The 17,350-nt window shown below is 51.9% G+C and overlaps 6 protein-coding genes across 6 annotated transcripts; 4 read left to right on the forward strand and 2 right to left on the reverse strand.

Annotated features, from left to right (window-relative positions):
* Nucleotides 1-1,863: 1,863 nt before the first annotated feature.
* J4E83_009294 (uncharacterized protein) lies at nt 1,864-3,271 on the forward strand (the record flags this gene model as incomplete). The annotated part of the gene is made up of 3 exons (XM_049336183.1): nt 1,864-2,719; nt 2,767-3,170; nt 3,224-3,271. 3 exons carry the CDS (start codon nt 1,864-1,866, stop codon nt 3,269-3,271), a joined length of 1,308 nt encoding a protein of 435 aa, XP_049184747.1.
* A 1,009-nt stretch (nt 3,272-4,280) lies between these two features.
* J4E83_009295 (uncharacterized protein) lies at nt 4,281-6,106 on the reverse strand (the record flags this gene model as incomplete). Its single annotated transcript, XM_049336184.1, has 2 exons — nt 4,281-5,892; nt 6,066-6,106. 2 exons carry the CDS (start codon nt 6,104-6,106, stop codon nt 4,281-4,283), a joined length of 1,653 nt encoding a protein of 550 aa, XP_049184748.1.
* A 1,476-nt stretch (nt 6,107-7,582) lies between these two features.
* On the forward strand, nt 7,583-8,623 carry J4E83_009296 (uncharacterized protein; the record flags this gene model as incomplete). Its single annotated transcript, XM_049336185.1, has 4 exons — nt 7,583-7,732; nt 7,918-8,166; nt 8,215-8,520; nt 8,570-8,623. 4 exons carry the CDS (start codon nt 7,583-7,585, stop codon nt 8,621-8,623), a joined length of 759 nt encoding a protein of 252 aa, XP_049184749.1.
* Nucleotides 8,624-9,612: 989 nt separating this feature from the next.
* Nucleotides 9,613-11,410, forward strand: J4E83_009297 (uncharacterized protein; the record flags this gene model as incomplete). The annotated part of the gene is made up of 3 exons (XM_049336186.1): nt 9,613-9,922; nt 10,496-10,524; nt 10,610-11,410. The coding sequence occupies 3 exons, from the start codon at nt 9,613-9,615 to the stop codon at nt 11,408-11,410; spliced, it is 1,140 nt and encodes a 379-aa protein (XP_049184750.1).
* A 718-nt stretch (nt 11,411-12,128) lies between these two features.
* On the forward strand, nt 12,129-12,527 carry J4E83_009298 (uncharacterized protein; the record flags this gene model as incomplete). Its single annotated transcript, XM_049336187.1, has 2 exons — nt 12,129-12,217; nt 12,320-12,527. 2 exons carry the CDS (start codon nt 12,129-12,131, stop codon nt 12,525-12,527), a joined length of 297 nt encoding a protein of 98 aa, XP_049184751.1.
* A 2,841-nt stretch (nt 12,528-15,368) lies between these two features.
* J4E83_009299 (uncharacterized protein) lies at nt 15,369-17,315 on the reverse strand (the record flags this gene model as incomplete). The annotated part of the gene is made up of 4 exons (XM_049336188.1): nt 15,369-15,792; nt 15,842-15,859; nt 16,093-16,121; nt 16,974-17,315. The coding sequence occupies 4 exons, from the start codon at nt 17,313-17,315 to the stop codon at nt 15,369-15,371; spliced, it is 813 nt and encodes a 270-aa protein (XP_049184752.1).
* Between the last annotated feature and the right edge of the window lie 35 nt (nt 17,316-17,350).

Raw genomic sequence — 17,350 nt, forward strand, 5'->3', positions numbered from 1 at the left:
ATACTTGAAGGCATTATTGTTACCAAGTCTGTTTGTATGCATCTATAACTTGTGCAGTTGTCGCAGTCACAAAACATGTCGGTCACGCTGTGGCACTACGAGCCCCTGCATCTCGGGACGAACATGTGGGCCCTGATTATTAGCGCAAAGCCTTTCCATCTCGTCACGTCGCTTCCTTCATCTTTCCCCCATCAACCTCACCATCACGTCTCGTCGCATGAGTCTCGCGTTCTACTAGAGGGTCCCATGATCATATTATACCTGATGTGGCCCGCTGCGCCAAAACCCGTAACACACGACAACAGGGCTGCATAGAACACGAGCTTCGGGTGACCAGCGCGCTGCTACGTCGCTTACAACATGGCTGCTGAGTCGTCCTATGAACCTAGAGTACTGACACTCACCGATAGTGACCAACTGCTGAATTCTGTCGAAAGAGAAGACAAAGCAGGTTACGTATGCGCCGACACGCAGACATTGGGCTTTCACCTTGTTCACACACAGTGATTCTCGAAGTCTCCCATTGCACGGCCAAATTGCGCAAATCACCGTGATGATATACGTATTCTGTATACATTCTATGCGACAGTAACATCGGGGTAACGTCACCGCGCATACCAAGACCCCAGGGCAAGCCAGCGCCTATTAAGACGGAGCACCGCACTACTGTCAGAACTGGCTTGAGCCATTCTTAGTACAGTCCGACCATTTGACTATCTCTCGGCTTCGACGCACGTTCAGCTTCTTCTCCGCGTCACTCGTGTCTTCTCGCAGATTGCGGGCGCGTCCGGCTCTTCCAAGTCTAACCAAAACTTCGATGTCGCACTGCATATTGACAGGAATTACCACTCTGAGCATGTACCAATGCCATGCGCAGATCAGCATGTCCTCAGGAACCCGGTGCTTCTCAGTCAATCAGCGCTTTAGCACTGGAGACACCACGTATCTCCCATTTGCTCTCGGCGTACTTTACGTCTGGACGCATGGCAAATTGGCAGCGAAGGCGCACTCTTGTCCCTTCGGTACACGTACGTATGTGGTACAGACTGATAGCCTGCTCAGATAATACCCAGCTACCTATGCCACGCAGCTCGTTCACTAGCCCGAAAGGTCATATGAGCGAGCCTCCTTTGAGAATGGTAATCTATCTTTTGATTGTCGTCTCCGCCGTTTACGCTATTGAATCGATTGCCATATTCACATTCACTCTTTTCAACGCTCTCCTCCACAGCGAAGATATCTAAGCGGTGTATGCACTCTCTTCGCCATACCACACACTCTTTCCTGTTTCAGCGATCGATCCTGGTCTATTTGCCGAAGAGCTCCAGAACGCAGTAGGCGCATACCTAACTCATTGCTCCTTCTTGCCCAAACGGAGCAGCCACGCTAGTGAGACCCTGTCTTGGCGCCACGATACAAACAATACTCACCTCACCTTCGCTCTTGTGTCTTCCCACTACGCTCGTTTCCTATAAGTCAGAACCGACTCAGTCGCCTTCACGCTTCACCGGTCATTCTTTCGTGTCTTCACCCGGAGTTTCATCTCCATTTCGCTCCTTAGGCACTGCCAGTATCCTTCTCTGCTACTTCCCCGCGTACTTCACAACAACAGAAAAGCCGACAAAGTCGAAAGCAGTACCGCGACACCGATCGTTCTGTCAAGAACTTGGAGGAAGTAACTGATTAAAGGGAAGAAACGGTCAGTCGCTCTGCGTCACACTACTTACTGCCGCATTGGCTAACGTCCGAAGAAGTTATTAGCGACTTCCACAAAAGTGTTGCAAGCCCTAGCCTACCATGAAGATTGGCCACATAGTTACCGCCACAGCGCTTGCTGTAATCACTGCAGCTAAGCCGCACCACATGCACCGCCACGCTCATGCTCACGATCCGGTCAAGCGCGGTACCATGTTCACGCCTGCAGCAACCGAGACTCATATCGTATACTGGCTTGATGATCATTCAATCACGGAAGAAGAGGCCCGTGAGGGTATCGCTAACGGCACTCTGAAGTGGGGCAATGATGGTGTCCTTTCGACATCGACTAGTAGTCCTATCGCATTGCCTACTCTACCTCCAGCTGCCGATCCGTCACCAGAACCCACTCCTAAGAAGGCTGCTGAACAACCCGAGCCTGTTGCGCCCGAACCTCAGAAGCCCGCGCCAACACCCGAAATGCCCCCAAGCGACCCTACACCTAGTCCCTCCCAGGATACGACACCTGTTCAACAAACCGGCACTCCGCGTCCCTGGATAGACATGGTGGACAAGGATGGTCACTGTGCCGAGTGCGATAAAGAATTCCCGGACGGCAAGATACGTTGCACGGAGTTCCCTCACGGATATGGCGCTTTACCTATCGCCCATGAGGGACTGGGAGGCTGGTCCGGTATCCAAGATCCCCAGTATTCCGGAGGGGATGGTTTCGATGACATTACAACCGTTCCGAAAGGTTCATGTTCGGATGGTACCTGCTGCACGTCTGGTAGCTTCTGTTCCTATGGCTGCCCGAACCCTTACCTCAAGGCTTCGTTCCCCTCGATTCAAGGTAGGACGGGCCAGAGTGTTGGCGGCCTGTACTGCAACGAAGATGGATTTCTGGAGATGGCCGACGGCAAGATTGCGAATACCCTTTGCGTTCAGGGCTCAAAACAGATGGGCGTGAAAGTGCAGAACAAACTCTCAAAGTCTGTCTCTTTCTGTCGTACAGACTATCCCGGTATGGTATACACCCACGCTCCCAACGCACTTGCTCACACGTGGCAGGTACCGAGTCCATGACTTTTCCAGTTACCGTCGGTCCTGGTGAGACCGGTTTCCTAGCAAATCCCGATCAACAGAAGTACTTCTTTTGGCAAGGCAAGAAAACTTCAGCTCAGTACTACGTCAACAAGCAGGGCGTGCCTGAAGACGAGGCTTGTACGTGGGGTACAGAGATGGGAGGCAAGGGCAATTGGGCGCCAGCGGTCTTTGGAACATCTTTCGATGACGGTCCAATGCAGGAAGGTTTCTCCAGCCTGAAACAAAACGAGCTATGCAAGAAGGAGCGACTTGGCTACGACATCACCTTCATTGGCGATGGCGTTGTGTCTCCTTGCCGGTACAAGACCGCCACAAACCAGTGGTGTCAGGCTGACAAGTGCTGGGAAGACCCCGATCGCGGCTGCACTGTATGTCGCTCTACTGTCCTTCCGCAAAGCCAGGCAATCGCTAACTTAAACAGGCTGCTATTATGCATGGCGATCTCACTGTTGTACTATCGGACGGCTAGCACACCCGGCCTTAGTGCAGCGTCAAACGCATGTACCCCACTGTCTTGTCACTTTCCTTGGTCTGTCTCTATTAGATCCTCGGCTCTCACGACACTGTTCTCACTATTTCCCACTTCCACGTCAGCCTATTTCAGCAGGCTCATGTATTCCTGGTCAATACTTTCACAATGTCGAAGGCCCGGCGGACTGCGGCAACGATCTCGACGGAGCTTTTGGAGGAGGTTTCGGATTTCTTGAACGGATTACCAATTACCTTTCTTCGGATATGTACACATTTTCTCTTCTGTTAGCAATAATATCGAGATCTTTATGGGCGGTGATCCACGTGCTGGTCGTGATGCATAGTCTTTTTGGACTTCTAGGTCGAGAAGGGCTCTTCGCTCGTTGAAGCCAATGGCCGATTGACACTCTGCGCGATTGCAAGAGAAGTAACACACACGAATCAAACAATATTCAGGCAGTAACTCATAAAGCGTGAACATCGATTCACTATGCTATCGTACGGCAACGAAGTCTCCATCAGCTCAATGCCGGGGTATCGTCTCAGTACACCAATCGGTGAAACAACAAAAAATGCAAAGTGCAATCCTCCGTGAGCCAAACAGTCAACTCTGATGATGCTGCTAAAACACAATTTCCCCCTCCCATGACGATGCAACGGTAAACGATCCACCTGTCACACTATTGACGGCGACGAACGTGTATGAGATGAAGGTGAATTAGACTGAATGGAGATGTAACGCATAGCGGGCGTGAGGGCGGGCTGATCGATGTGCCGAAGGATGGCGGGTTGTAATAGGCTGCGTTGCCATACCTGCCATTCGTAGCGCACCTTGACGCATACAAGCTGATGATGTTGACGCACATCAGTACAACGTGTCTATAGTTCCGCGCAAGTGCTCGTCGCTGTAATGCTAGGTAAGACAATCGAAAGATCTTTGTGGAGAGCGGTAGACGCTCCGAGAGCTGCGTCACTCAATTCAAAGGAGCGCCAGATACCCAACTGCCTCAACTCGGGCCGGGATTGAAGCTGAGGAAGTCGGTCGGGTCGTTCATATTGAGGGCCAGACTCGGGTCGAAACCGAGAAAAGAGCCATGCTCTGCAGTCGTCGTCGGTGTTGGGTCCTCCAGAGGTTCACCGGTATGACCGCCGTGTGTAAGACAGCCGACGCATGCGCAGCCATCTCCACATTGACAGGTACCAGACGCGTCTGAACAGCTTGGTAGGGTCATCTCGTTCCAGAAGTAGGATGATGGCGATAGCGTTACGGTGTCTTCGTCTTTGATATCGCTTGGGCTGCTGGCTGCGGGTGATCCTATAGTGTCGGCCGACTGTTGCAACGTGTCGCTTGGCGCTGACATGGCCGGTGGTGTGTAACCAAGGCTGGTCGAGAACTGGGCTTGCGGCTGGCTTGGCACGGGGCTCAGTTGCTGTGGCCAGTCCCTGGGCAACACCATTGGTACCTGGGGCATGGTCGCCATATCCATACTCTGTTGGAAGCTCATCTGCGTTGGTGTGGGTGTTGCCAAGCTTTGTTGCATTGGGCCGAAGTTCAGGTTGTGACCGGCTTCCGCTCCGTAGCCAGATTGATGAGGGTAGGTAGGCATGTCGTAGAGTGGTGGAGGCATCCCTCCGAAGCCGCCATTGTACTGGAAGTGTGCCATGATCCTGACATATTCCATCATCGTAGCGTTATTAGGATGGGCTGCGCATCCAAAACAGCTACATGACTCTCCGCAGTGGCAGTTGTGTTCGGGGACGTGTTGACCGATATGAGGACTTGCAACAGACGGTGACATGGGAGGGTTCGTTGACGGGCTCATCGATACGGAATTTTGGCGATGATAGGCTGCCGCTGCATGGTTATAGATTGGAGTGCCGAGACCGAAGGGGTTCGGTGCAGGCGATGGTATTTGCGCATGGAAGTTTTGGTACTGTGGGATCACCGCTTGAGCTGGAAATTGGAATTGATGTCCCATATGTTGATAAGCGTGTGACTGATCGTTGACGGGTGCATCTTCCTGCTTCGTTGAACAGCAAGACTTCTTCTGCACTGGCGGCTCTGGAGCTGGTTTGGCTTTGGCTTTGCTGCCACAGCAGCCTCCTTGTGTTGGCGCTGGTGCTGGCTTGGCTTTGCTACCACAGCAACCTCCTTCTTGAACTGGCGACAGAACCGGCTTTGGCTTGCAGCAACTTGAGACGGGCTCGTTTTGCGCTGGGAGTAAACGTGGGGTTGAGCTTGCACTCGAAGGAAGTGACGCTGCGTTGCTGCCACTTGTCTCCGAGGGCGTATACGTGATGGAAGAGGCATCAGTCTTGGCGTCAAAGCCAGCCTGGATGGCCTTCTCGAGGTTGTACGGGGTGACGGCTGCAGACTTACGCCTGCCTTTTTGGATTCGACTATTTCCTGCAACAGTAGCTGTGGGTGCAGCTCGTTCCGAAGGGCAAGCACATTCAGACGCTTTGGGAATTGTGTAGTTGATGACGACACGTTCGCAACTGCATGAGCCAGTCGGATGTGGACAGCTACTCAAAGGTCGACCCGGCTTTCGAACCTCGACAAGCACTCGATCTCTGTGGTCGCATTTCGACGAGCGATGGCCGCGGATGCACGGACCGCTATTGAAAGTCAGTTAAAGTGCACAGCGAATGAGCAGCCTGCGCAATGCGATGCAAGCCGCAGTCGCTAAAAGGTTTCTCGGGTACCTGCTGTATGTGCGTAACAAATAGCGAAGACAAGAGGGTAGGACAATGCAAAATGAGGACCAAGACGAATAAGCGGGAGTACCTACCAGGCGACCTTCTTGCGCTCTCCATTGACTTCGGCCCACATGATGCGGGGCTGATATGAGGTCGAAATAACTTGCTCAATCCGCGGCAGGTTACCACCAAATGCGCCGTGTATCGGGGACGAAGTAAGACTGCTGATGGAAACAGCTTTTGTCCAAGCTTACTGTACACCGCGCACGTGAAAGTCTTGCAGAGGGGTGAGGTGGCGTACGGCACGGAAGACAGTGCAGTGGCAAGAGTCTAGGCTAAACGTACGACTCTCGTTGGATAGGAAAGTGGCCGACAGGCTTGAATGTGGTGCGATGTAACTATCCGAAAGAGAAGGTAGACTCGGTACTGGGCTTGGCTAAGTGATCTGTGAAGGGTCCAGCTCCGAGCGCCTGGAGCGTTGATAACCCTGAGCGCTGCCACCGGCTTCCCACAGTGTCGGTGATAATACTGTATAAGCACAGGCGTTGGTTGATGCAGTAGCGATCTTGAGCGCGAAACGGATGAATGGTGGATCGTATGCAGGCGGGCGCACGTCGGAAATGCACACGGCAACAGCGGCAGGGTCCTCAGTTGAGAGCCGGCGGAATCAGGGCGCCGGTTGTACTGGATTCCTCCCAGGATCCGGTCTGGAGAAATATTGCCTTGACAGGGCCCAGCGTTGGTGGGGACGTGAGATACCAGTTCAAAACCGCAGAAAGAACACCGCCGTCACCTCTCCCCACTAGACGGATGAATGACTCGGGTCTCCAGGTGTCAAGGCGTGGGATCTGCTGGTCGGCGCTCGAAGGTTTGTCGTGAATTGAATGGATGCGACGTTTGGCGGAGGGTTGAATTAGGCTTAGTGCCTTAGCGTTGAGCAAGTTTCTTACTAAGCGGTCTTAGTCGCTTCAGGGCGGCACAAGCAGAAGGTGCGATGATGGAGAAATAGATGCCAGGCGCTGTTTCATCGGTAAAGTAAGTGGAGGATTCATCGGTAAAGTAAGTGGAGGAAGTGTCGAGATAAAGTACGTGCAAGACGGGAGTTATGGAAACGTGACCTACGGAGAGCAGCACCTGTGCCTGCTCAGATCATGGTCAGAAGAACCGTGGAAACGATGCTGCGGCCGCCGGGTATATCACTGGAGCGTGGGGAATCTGGCGCCGAGCGGACCCTGGCGCGCTCAGATGAGTACCGCGATAATTCAATCGGTGTGGGCGCGATTGGTAGGCCGTGGTATACTTGAGGCGTCGCTCGAAGCCACCTGGATCACGTCCCACGCCATCGGGCTGGTGCAACGCTCGCTGCCACAGCCAACGAGTGAGCGGCAGACCCTGCGGCCGTTTGCAGCGCATCCTGCCTGGTCAGCCTTCAGACCCCGTTGATGACGGCGATCCGCTGTTTCGAAGATTGCGGCTGTCTGGAACGCAGCTGAGATAGGAAAGGTGGTGGCTGGTGATCTAGGCACGTGCCACTTGTGGCTCCGCTCTTCGAACACCCAAAATACAATCTTCGCCAAGACCATTGTTTCGTCACAACCTTCCTTGCATCATGTCCTCAGAAGCCGACGAGGAGAGCCTGGACCTGTTCCAAGAGCCTACCGACTTCTATGAACCAGAAAAGCAGGCCACATTCGCGTCTCATCAGCTGCTTTCCGGCAAAGAGCTCACTGTTCGTTTGGTCGGTCACAACCCTTTGTGGGTAAGTCATGCACTTGATGCCCGACATGCCGAAGCACTGTGTGGAACTTGTCAACGCCACCAGTATTGGCTTCCGTTCTTCTAGAAGACTTCTAGAAAGCCCGTAGAATTTCGAAAATGCTTCGATACATTCACTGACTTCTGACGTACTTGAGCTGCGCCTGGCACGTTCACTGACGTATCCAGGGGCACTTTCTATGGAATGCAGGGCGCACTATATCTGAATATCTGGAGGAGAATGCGAAAGAGCTGGTAGAAAACCGGACGGTTCTCGAGCTTGGCGCCGGAGCAGGACTTCCAAGCCTTGTCTGTGCTCTCAACGGTGCCGCTCAAACGGTCGTCACGGACTATCCCGACGCTGAGTTGGTCGAAAACCTGCAATACAATGTCGACCATTGCGAACTACTTCCTAAGCCACCCAAGATTGTGGCGGAGGTTTGTGACTGTGCTCAGCCTTGGCAAACATCACTAATGTATGTACAGGGGTATCTCTGGGGTGCACCTACCAGTAACTTGACGAAATACCTTACTGATGGTTCGGGCTTTGATGTCCTCATTCTGGCCGACCTTCTTTTCAACCACTCGGAACATGCCAAACTCATCAAGACTGTCCAGCTCACTCTCAAGAAATCGCCGAACTCCCGAGCATACGTCTTCTTTACACCATATCGCCCATGGTTGTACGAGAAGGACTTGGCTTTCTTTGATCTGGCCAAGGAAGCGGGCTTTACCGTCGCTAAGACGTTCGAGAAGGTCATGGATAAGGTCATGTTCGAGGAAGATCCTGGTGTGAGTCTTGCGGATCGCTTTATTTGTAGACGTCACTGACCAAACTTAGGATGAACTTCTTCGCCGGACTGTCTTCGGCTACGAGCTGACTTGGAACGTATAAGGCTTGTTCTCGGAGTAGTAGCGAGTAAAGCACAATGTTTCCCGCAGGCCAGATTGATACGTCATGGTACTCGTCCGCTATATGTGAGTACCAGTCCTGAAGCAACAGAACTTTGGTACGCAACTGCTCAGTTTTGTTTAGAGAGCCTTTCGCAGTTTTGCCATCGCATCTCACGCCATAGCCTTCCCCAAGTAAGATTCGTATATCCGACTACAGTAAGTCGTGTTTGATTTTGAAGACGTCCGGCAAACATGCATAGGATCGACTTTGCGGGGTTTCAGACATGTAGCGGTACGCGTATAGTATGCATCATGCCTTTCCAGCCTCTACCCTGCATATCTTGTTCACTAATTCTAACACATCCCCTTTCTACGCGACATTGTGTACGTACTCCGTTACAGTCTCACATCGTGCGTTGCGGGAGGGTGAAGAGGGCTCTGTTGCACAAAACACTGTGACTTCTTCTATTGTATGATTGTACTGATAGACTCACTAGGCACGCAGAACAGATTCACTTCCCGCTGGGTATGCTGCGATATGCCAACACACCGCGCGAAACACTGTTCACTCCGTTCAACATATGCCTAGGCGAAGTTCCTCAGTATGTGACATAGGCAACACCTCACTCCCTAAAGGCGTATCACGATCAGCGCTCTAGATTCATCACCCAGTCTTACCTCTGCTCAACTAATCTCATGGTCGTGTCAACGCTCGAGTCCCGAGTGGCATCTCTGAGCCTGGGCGGCTGTGTCGGGTGGCAAAGTTGGACTGATCTAGTATTTCCAGTGTCTCCCATTGCCCCTTCCCCAGCTCCTGACACATATAGCTTAGAAGATGCATCCGACCAAGGCGCAAGCGATGCAGTGGGGTTGAGAGGTGGCGTCAAGGAATACACGCTACCCTCACTCCCAACTCGTGTGGAGCAATTGATGAGGAACTTGCCTATCAAAGGCCAGCGTCCTCTCCTGCAACACATCTCACGCCATCCGATGACCCTAGCTGATGTCGAGGCCTTGGTCCCTGCACTCATCGATAGACACAAGATCATGGATCAGCTAATCGCGAACATTGGCTACTTCAACGCTAGAGGCTTGATATCGTCTTCTGACCTCGAGCACATGCTTATCCATATCCTCGCTGTAGGTGACGAACAGCATTACCTATACGAAACAACACAAGCCCGGATTGAACTAGAACGCCTCCGCTATCAACACTACGAGCGCATACAGCGCCAAAACCGGATGAAAGACATAAAAGGTTTCAAGAAGACGGGAAGAATTAGGAGCGATGTTCAGCATTGTGAGTCTATTGGCGACTTTTCTCGTTCCAGGCTGCACAGTGGGCCGGGCCTAACGGATCGGAAATATCCCAGGGTCCGGCTCCCGCGAAATGACACGCGACAGGTGAGCGTGATACCCAATCTGTCATTTTCGAAATTGAACACGGAGGTCGAGCACGATGATGTGTGGAAGAGAACTGGATCGACTCCTGACTTTCTGTGTGGGAGGAAAGGGAGGAGCGACAAGATTGTCGTGAAGCTTCCACCCAAAGAGCCTTCATCCCAAGCCCAAACTCCGCCTCAGCGTCGAAGACGAAGAAAGCAGTCTAGAATACCTTGAATCATTGAAAATAGCAAGATTGGTGAAAGTTGACCTCAGTGATGAGCGATGCATGCTTGTGAGGTTGAAGTGTTTGCGGGGGCTAGCGCCGTTGACCGATAGAGCTTATCCATTGCCGAGGTTCCTTGACGCTTCACAACTCCTCGACTGCCGGCCATGATGACGCGCTACAAACCACCATGATAGCCTCATAGCGATGCTTGCCATCTCTATCAACATCTATCTATCATGACCTCCTCAAAGCCACCGAAAGCCATTCTCTTCGACATCGGCGGGGTTGTCGTACGTGCCTCCTTACACTGCCACCTGCCCAACCATCCATCACTATGCGCGACAGGACCACGTTAGCTAACGTGTCTCATTACAGGTCATAAGCCCCTTCCAAGCTATCCTCGATTATGAAATCGAGAACAAAATTCCAAACGGCTACATAAACTTCGCGATCCAGAAAGGCCCTCACGACACCGGCGCATGGCAGCTCATCGAACGCGGCGAAGTCGAACTCAACGACGACTGGTTCGCGGCCTTTAGGAAGCAGCTTATGCGACCGGAGGTATGGTCGCAATATCTCCAGAAGGTTGCGCAACAAGAGAGTGTCGGTGGAGGACAAGCAATTGATGGCGGGAAACCACAAGTACCAGACATCGACGCGAAGAAGCTATTTTGGCGTATGATGAAGATCAGCCGAGCTCCGGATCCATACATGTACCCTGCGCTGCGAAAGCTAGGCGAAAGCGGAAAGTTTGTCCTGGGCGCGTTCAGCAACAACGTTACCTTCCCCTCGGGCATTCTCGACGACGAAGGGAAGCTCTTCACCAAAGAGCTCATCCACGCACCGGCACCGAACCCCTACGCGAACGACTCCACAGATATCACAACCTGCTTCGACATCTTCCTTGGCTCGGCGGCGGTTGGTGTCAGGAAGCCGGATCCGGAGGCATACAAGTTGGCGGTACGGGAGATGGACAAGATCGCGAGGAAGAAGGGGATGGGAAATGTGACGGAAGGTGACACGCTCTTCTTGGACGACATCGGCATAAATCTGAAGTTTGCGAAGAAGACCGGACTAAGGACAATTAAGGTGAATCTGGGCAAGACGAAGGATGCTGTGAAAGAGCTGGAAGAGGCGGTTGGCATACCATTGTTGGACGAGAAAGCTAAGCTATGAATGTTGACATGAGTTCCACCTGCTTCAGAGGTCACAGGCCTCCTTAGCCTCCAAATCCGCCATTCTCTTATGCGCTGCACTCTCCACCAACCTGATGACAGCCAAAAGTGCAGACTGACGACTTAGCCCTTCCTGAGGCGCAATGAGGAACTTTCTTTCTGGGGTAACTGATTTAGTGTTCCAGCCAATGACGCACGCGCGGAACTTCTCGATGCCCTCTCCTCTGCTTTCGTATCTACCCATAAGGAGCAGTGGGTCTAGGTCCGGGCGATACGTGGAGGTGATTAACTCTGTGATCATGTTAGTGTGATGTCAAGGGTTGGTGAGGAGAGTAAGGTGTTGTACTGCTGAGATAGCTCAAGTGGTTCTCATCGCTATCCAAGAGAGGCGTAGCAGGTACGCTGGGAGGTGCTGGGACGTGGGGGCGACTCTCGTTGCTCGATTCATGTGCCATGGTACTCATGAAGATGACGGTCTGCGGAGCTTTATTGGATAGCTGCCTCTCAAGGCTATGTATCGGTCGGGCTGCTTGCTCTCTGACATCGCAATCGTCTTCAAGAAGCTTTTGTCATAGCAAAGCAAGCTTTATATTTTGCTGCTGTTGACAATTATAGCAATCGGAAAAGCAGTCACCAAGTATAAAAGACGCACGAGGTTCTCCTCTAGTACAAAAGATCACCGCCACTCCTATTCTCTTCTACTGCCTCTCGCTCCAGACATGACCATCCTCCCAGTATCGCAGGCAGACGTCAATACTCTCACATACATCAACCTCCTGGTTAAAGGCATCTTTCCGTTCCCCCACCCGTCCGCATCTGTGAAATTAGGCTGTCTGAAGAACGAGCTAGGAATTGTCGAATATCGTGCAAGGGTCATTTCTTGTTATCACCATCGGTTTGACACCTCCAGCGGAAAAACCGTAAAGCTGATGGCGGATCTCATCGAGGTGCAGGTAGCAGATTCGCGGAGTGAGGTGCTGTTGAAATTGCTAGAGGCAGTGGAAGATTATGCTGGAAAAAGAATAATGTTCCCGCCAGTACCCGTCGACAGAGAGAGCGAAGAAGACTACGCTGAAGAACAACGACCGGAAGAGCCCGAGGAGAATGAAGACGAGTAGGACTTTAGGAAGATAATGCAGAAGATGTCCTGGGGAGCCCGAGAGGGGGAGTATGATTTGTTGGAATCACAACAGATCACGCAGCAGTAGGGGTTTCGAGGAAAATAATGAAACGAGGGATCTGGAAATGATGGTAACCGTAACAGATGGTAGTCCACGAAAAGGGCGGTAATGGGAGAACTTATCGCGTATGCAGCCGCTCTTCTAATCTGGAGGATTGATCCATGCAACGTAGAAACACAAGCCAGCAAGATACCCCATTTGCATTACTCAGTCAAGCAGTCTCGCATACTCCAAGAACCCTTGTGATCAGGAACATGACTCATCCCCCCGAAAGCACCCTTACACCTTGTGCAAAGAAAAGGCCAAAACATCTTAGGGCCCACATTGACGTTTGGCTACCTACATCGCAACTTTATATCTTAATGTAGGCCACAGACCTACTTAGGGCCCTTGATTGTATGAGGTGCTCACCCCCTCTCACCCCTCCCCACACTCCCGCTCCCAACAGAGCCACCCCCATCCCTCGCCGCCTTCTTCTTCTGATAGTTATCATCATTCAGCATCATCCTTCCAATCTCCATCTCCACAACCCCCAACAAATGCTCCAGGGCTTCTTTCCTGCTCCCACCCATTTCCGGCCCCAGTTCGAGGCTTCTGACCCCGCCTTGTTCGATGCTGTAGAGGGAGGCGCAGAAAGCGAGAGAGGGGTCGACGGCTTTTGGTTTGGAGGTGGAGTTGGCGGAGGCTTTGGTTGGGGGGTGGCGGCCGAGGATGCAGGAGGGGGGTTTGAGGGGGGAGAGGATCCATGATTGCGCTGAGGTGGGAGGTGAGTGGTTAGATGGGATGGAGCTGGAGGGTTTTGGTGCTTACTTTCGATTAAGTCGATGAGATATCTAATCTCCGTTTCGTCTTCACCTCGCAGGTTTGGAAGGGGCTCACGAGGTCGACCGAGGCGCTCAGGCATGCTTGCCGCCAATGAATCCATCTGTGTCTTGAGTTTTACTACTTCGATATCGAGACAAATGGCAAATAGAGACGGTCTATTATGGCGAGAAACCGGTGAAGAAGCCGCGTCATCTACTAGGATCAGTGGTGTACCAAGTTGTTTGTCTAGTTGTACAATGAGGCGGGAGGGTGAACAGGTGGGTGAGATCATTTGCAGAAGCAAACTTTGTGGAACCGTCGAAGCGATTCGATACGATTGCACACCCCACATACGAGACACTCATAAGAATACGCGATAGATAGATGATGTCTGATACGTCACTTGTATGAGGTCGGCTAAGATGTGCGGTATCTACGTCAAAAGATGATTTTATCATGCCTAGAGTGTATATCGCTACTGACGAGCACTAACACGTTTAGGTGCAAAGCTCATCCAATCTCAATACAAAAGCTTCTTCCGTTCTTCCTCTCTCCAATCTCCGTACAAAGTTCTTGCTTCTATCGTGCGTCTCTTAAATCACCTCGTCCATCTGTTCCATCATTCGTCGCCCCGGTCGCCGCCTCTCGAGCCGCGCGCTCTGCTCTTGCCCTATCCCTAGCAGCCCATCCGTTGTAGACATTCTCCCAAAAGTCGACTCGATTCTTTTCCCGAATCTTCTGCGCCGCCCACCCCTCCAAGCTGCGCAACAGTCCTAGCAGTGCTTCTTCCCTTGTCGATCCCTTATGTGGCCCAAACGACCCAAATGCTGCCCATACTATCGAGGTATCTTTGGTTGAGGTAGCAGCAAGGTTAGTCAGATATCCATCGGGACCGAAAGCGTTATAGCTTGGATAGACGACGATGGATGATTTGAATTCATCGCCAAAGAGGCTATCGGCTAGCATCTTCACATAGCTAAGAGTGCGGTGATCGGCTTCGGTTACGTGTTTGGCCATGACTGTGGAGTTCACTTCCATAATGGCTTGGAGTTTTGGTGAGTTAGCTAAGACAAGGCGAAGTACGATGTTTAGATAGTGAGATGTTGGGACGATTTGCTCGTCATGGCAGCAAACGCAAACCAAACGTACAGAATAATCTCCGATATTCCAGCGACGGAGAAGCCTGCAGATATTGAAGACGACTTTGCGACAGAAAAGGATGTTCCAAGAGAACGAGAGTCAAAAGCACGGCCCATGCACCGCCTGCTCTGTCATAGCGTGTTGATGTTGAACAGACGCCCAATAAGGAGCGCTCCACCCTTGTGGCGCATATGCAAACACCCGATTTTGATTTCCAATCACTTCTCAGCTCTTCACCGACTTTCTTCCTCGAACTTGCTACTGCGTTCTCCGATCTGATTGACATGATGACGCCGGTGATAGTTGCTGTAGCAGCTGCGTCGGTGGTCGCGCTCATGATACAATATCTTTCTTGCCGACAAAAACGCCTCGTAAGTACAGACTATCACCCACACACCCCTACATACCTAAAGACGTGGAGGCAGACCAAGTTATTAGCCACCGCCACGGATGCCTTCCAGCCCCCAGACTGAAGAACCATAGGCCCTTTGGTTTTGATCGACTTGAGCAGATCTTTCGGGCAGATTCTGAATCGCGGATGATGGAACAGTTCATGTCCTACTTTCGGCAAGTGGGAAACACACTGAACTACAAGCTTCTGGGGATGACGACGTATGCAACGATCGAGCCGGCTAATTTGGAGGCTATGTTGTCGACCAATTTCCAGGGTGGGAATCGTGACCGATGAAGTTCCTGAGGTTCCGATGGGCTGACTCGCAGATAGATTTTGGTCTTGGGCCTCGACGAGCTATCCTGTATCCGGTGTTTGGTGACGGTGTCTTTACGCAAGAAGGTGCTGACTGGAAACACTCTCGGGACATGCTGCGACCGCAACTACAGCACAAGCACTATGATGACCTTGAAATCTTTCAAGACGCGGCCAATGATCTCATCCAGTTGATTCGGAAGAGTGACCGGATCGTTGACCTGCAACCGCTCTTCTTCCGCTTGACTCTCGACACTACGACAGCGTTCTTGTTTGGCGAGTCGACTCGCAGTCTTCTGTGCCCTGAGATTGTTGGGGAGCGGAATTTTGCCAATGCCTTCAATTCCGCCCAACGTTGGGTCGTCGAGAGATATCGATTTCAGGACCTGTACTGGATTATAGACGGTAGAGGCTTCCGAAGAGCTGGCCGAGATGTTCGTGAATTTGCGGACAAGATCATCGATCGGAATCTTCCATCGAATCGATGTAGAACCGACGGTGAGGGAAAACAAGTCTTTCTGGATGCTGTTGAGCAGCGTACCTCGAATCGAGCTGCATTAAGAGGTCAGATCATCAACCTGTTGGTCGCTGGAAGAGATACCACGGCCTGCCTTCTTTCCTGGACATTGTGAGTTGCGCTTCCCGGTGTGACTGGACCCGGCCTAACATGAACAGCTTTCTACTCGTACGCCATCCAAACGTGATGAAAAAGTTGCGCAAGGAAATCTCATCAACCTATGACGCAAACTCGAAACTGAACCGCGATAGCCTGAGAAAGATGCAGTATTTGCAAAACGTTCTCAAAGAAAGTACGTTACAATCCCAGTAGTTTCTCTCGAATATGATGCTTACCTTGAGACTAGCTCTGCGACTATACCCATCTGTTCCTGTCAATATTCGTATGGCTACAAGGACCACGGTGCTTCCCACAGGCGGCGGCCCGGATGGCAACTCCCCAGTCCTCATACCTAACGGAAGCCCGGTAGCCTTCAGTGTGTATGCGATGCATCGACGGCCCGATCTCTTTGGACTGGATGCAGAGTTATTTCGACCAGAAAGGTGGGACGAAGACATGCCTCTGCAGCATGATCCAACGAGTGCGAAATGGGGATATCTTCCCTTCCACGGTGGACCGCGGACCTGTTTAGGCAGTAAGTTCCGACGCTGGCTATGCGACTGAATGCGGCTAATCTAACGTGCGTCTATTTAGTGGATTTCGCGCTGACGGAAGCTGGATACATTGTTGTACGACTTCTCCAAAGTTTCGCGAGTATCAAGCTTCCCGACAGAGAAGCCGTTGAGCTGGTGGGTGTGGAGAAGCAGGTTGCGACACTATTCATTTCGATCAAGGATGGCTGCAAAGTTGAGATCAGTCAGTAGTCAGGCGCGTTGGTGACTGGGTTTCTGGTGATGAGAAGTGATGGAGATGTCGTCATCGCAGATGCCCATCCGGGCAGGTGCACCTGTGCCTTTAATCTGATTAGCGCGCGGCGCTAGTGAGGACCCTGACTTCTCGACCGGCAGGTACTACGCACCACATCTATCGAGCATGATATGCACTGCTTAACCATTCTTCTATGCCTTCATATCTACCAAGGCTTCTGTGGAATAAACTCTACCCCAATTTCTCTGGCGATATCTTCCATTGTCAAAGCTTCTCCTGCAGCTGAGACCAGCCCTGTTCCGCTCTCCGCTCTCCTCCTAGCTTCTTCATACGCTGCTTCGCAACTCACCAAGTTCTTCCTCTTCCGTTCGTTTTCTTCCACATCATCTCTTTCCTTGTCGCTTATGATCACGTCGAGTCTCCAGGACGCGATTTCCTCAAGCCTCTTCCGCACGGCTTCTAGAACACCAATCCGAGTTTTGGCTGTTTCGACCTGCGAGAGTAGTCGTCTCTTGACACTACCCGAAGACTCTATTTTTGACTCTACTACAGCGGCACGATACCGGTAAGAATCCCTTTCAGTGCTCAAGCCGTGGGAAACGTACAATTTGCCATTTGGATAGACGGCGTCGAGAAGCTTGATTACGACGTAGAAGGTCTGGAACTCGAGGTCTGTGATGCTACTGGACATCGGTGCTGGTCCCGGGTTGTTAGATAGCGTAAGTG

The sequence above is a fragment of the Alternaria metachromatica genome, assembly GCF_023757995.1.
Source record: "Alternaria metachromatica strain BMP 0045 chromosome Unknown scaffold_31, whole genome shotgun sequence".
NCBI classification, from domain to species: Eukaryota; Fungi; Ascomycota; class Dothideomycetes; order Pleosporales; family Pleosporaceae; genus Alternaria; species Alternaria metachromatica.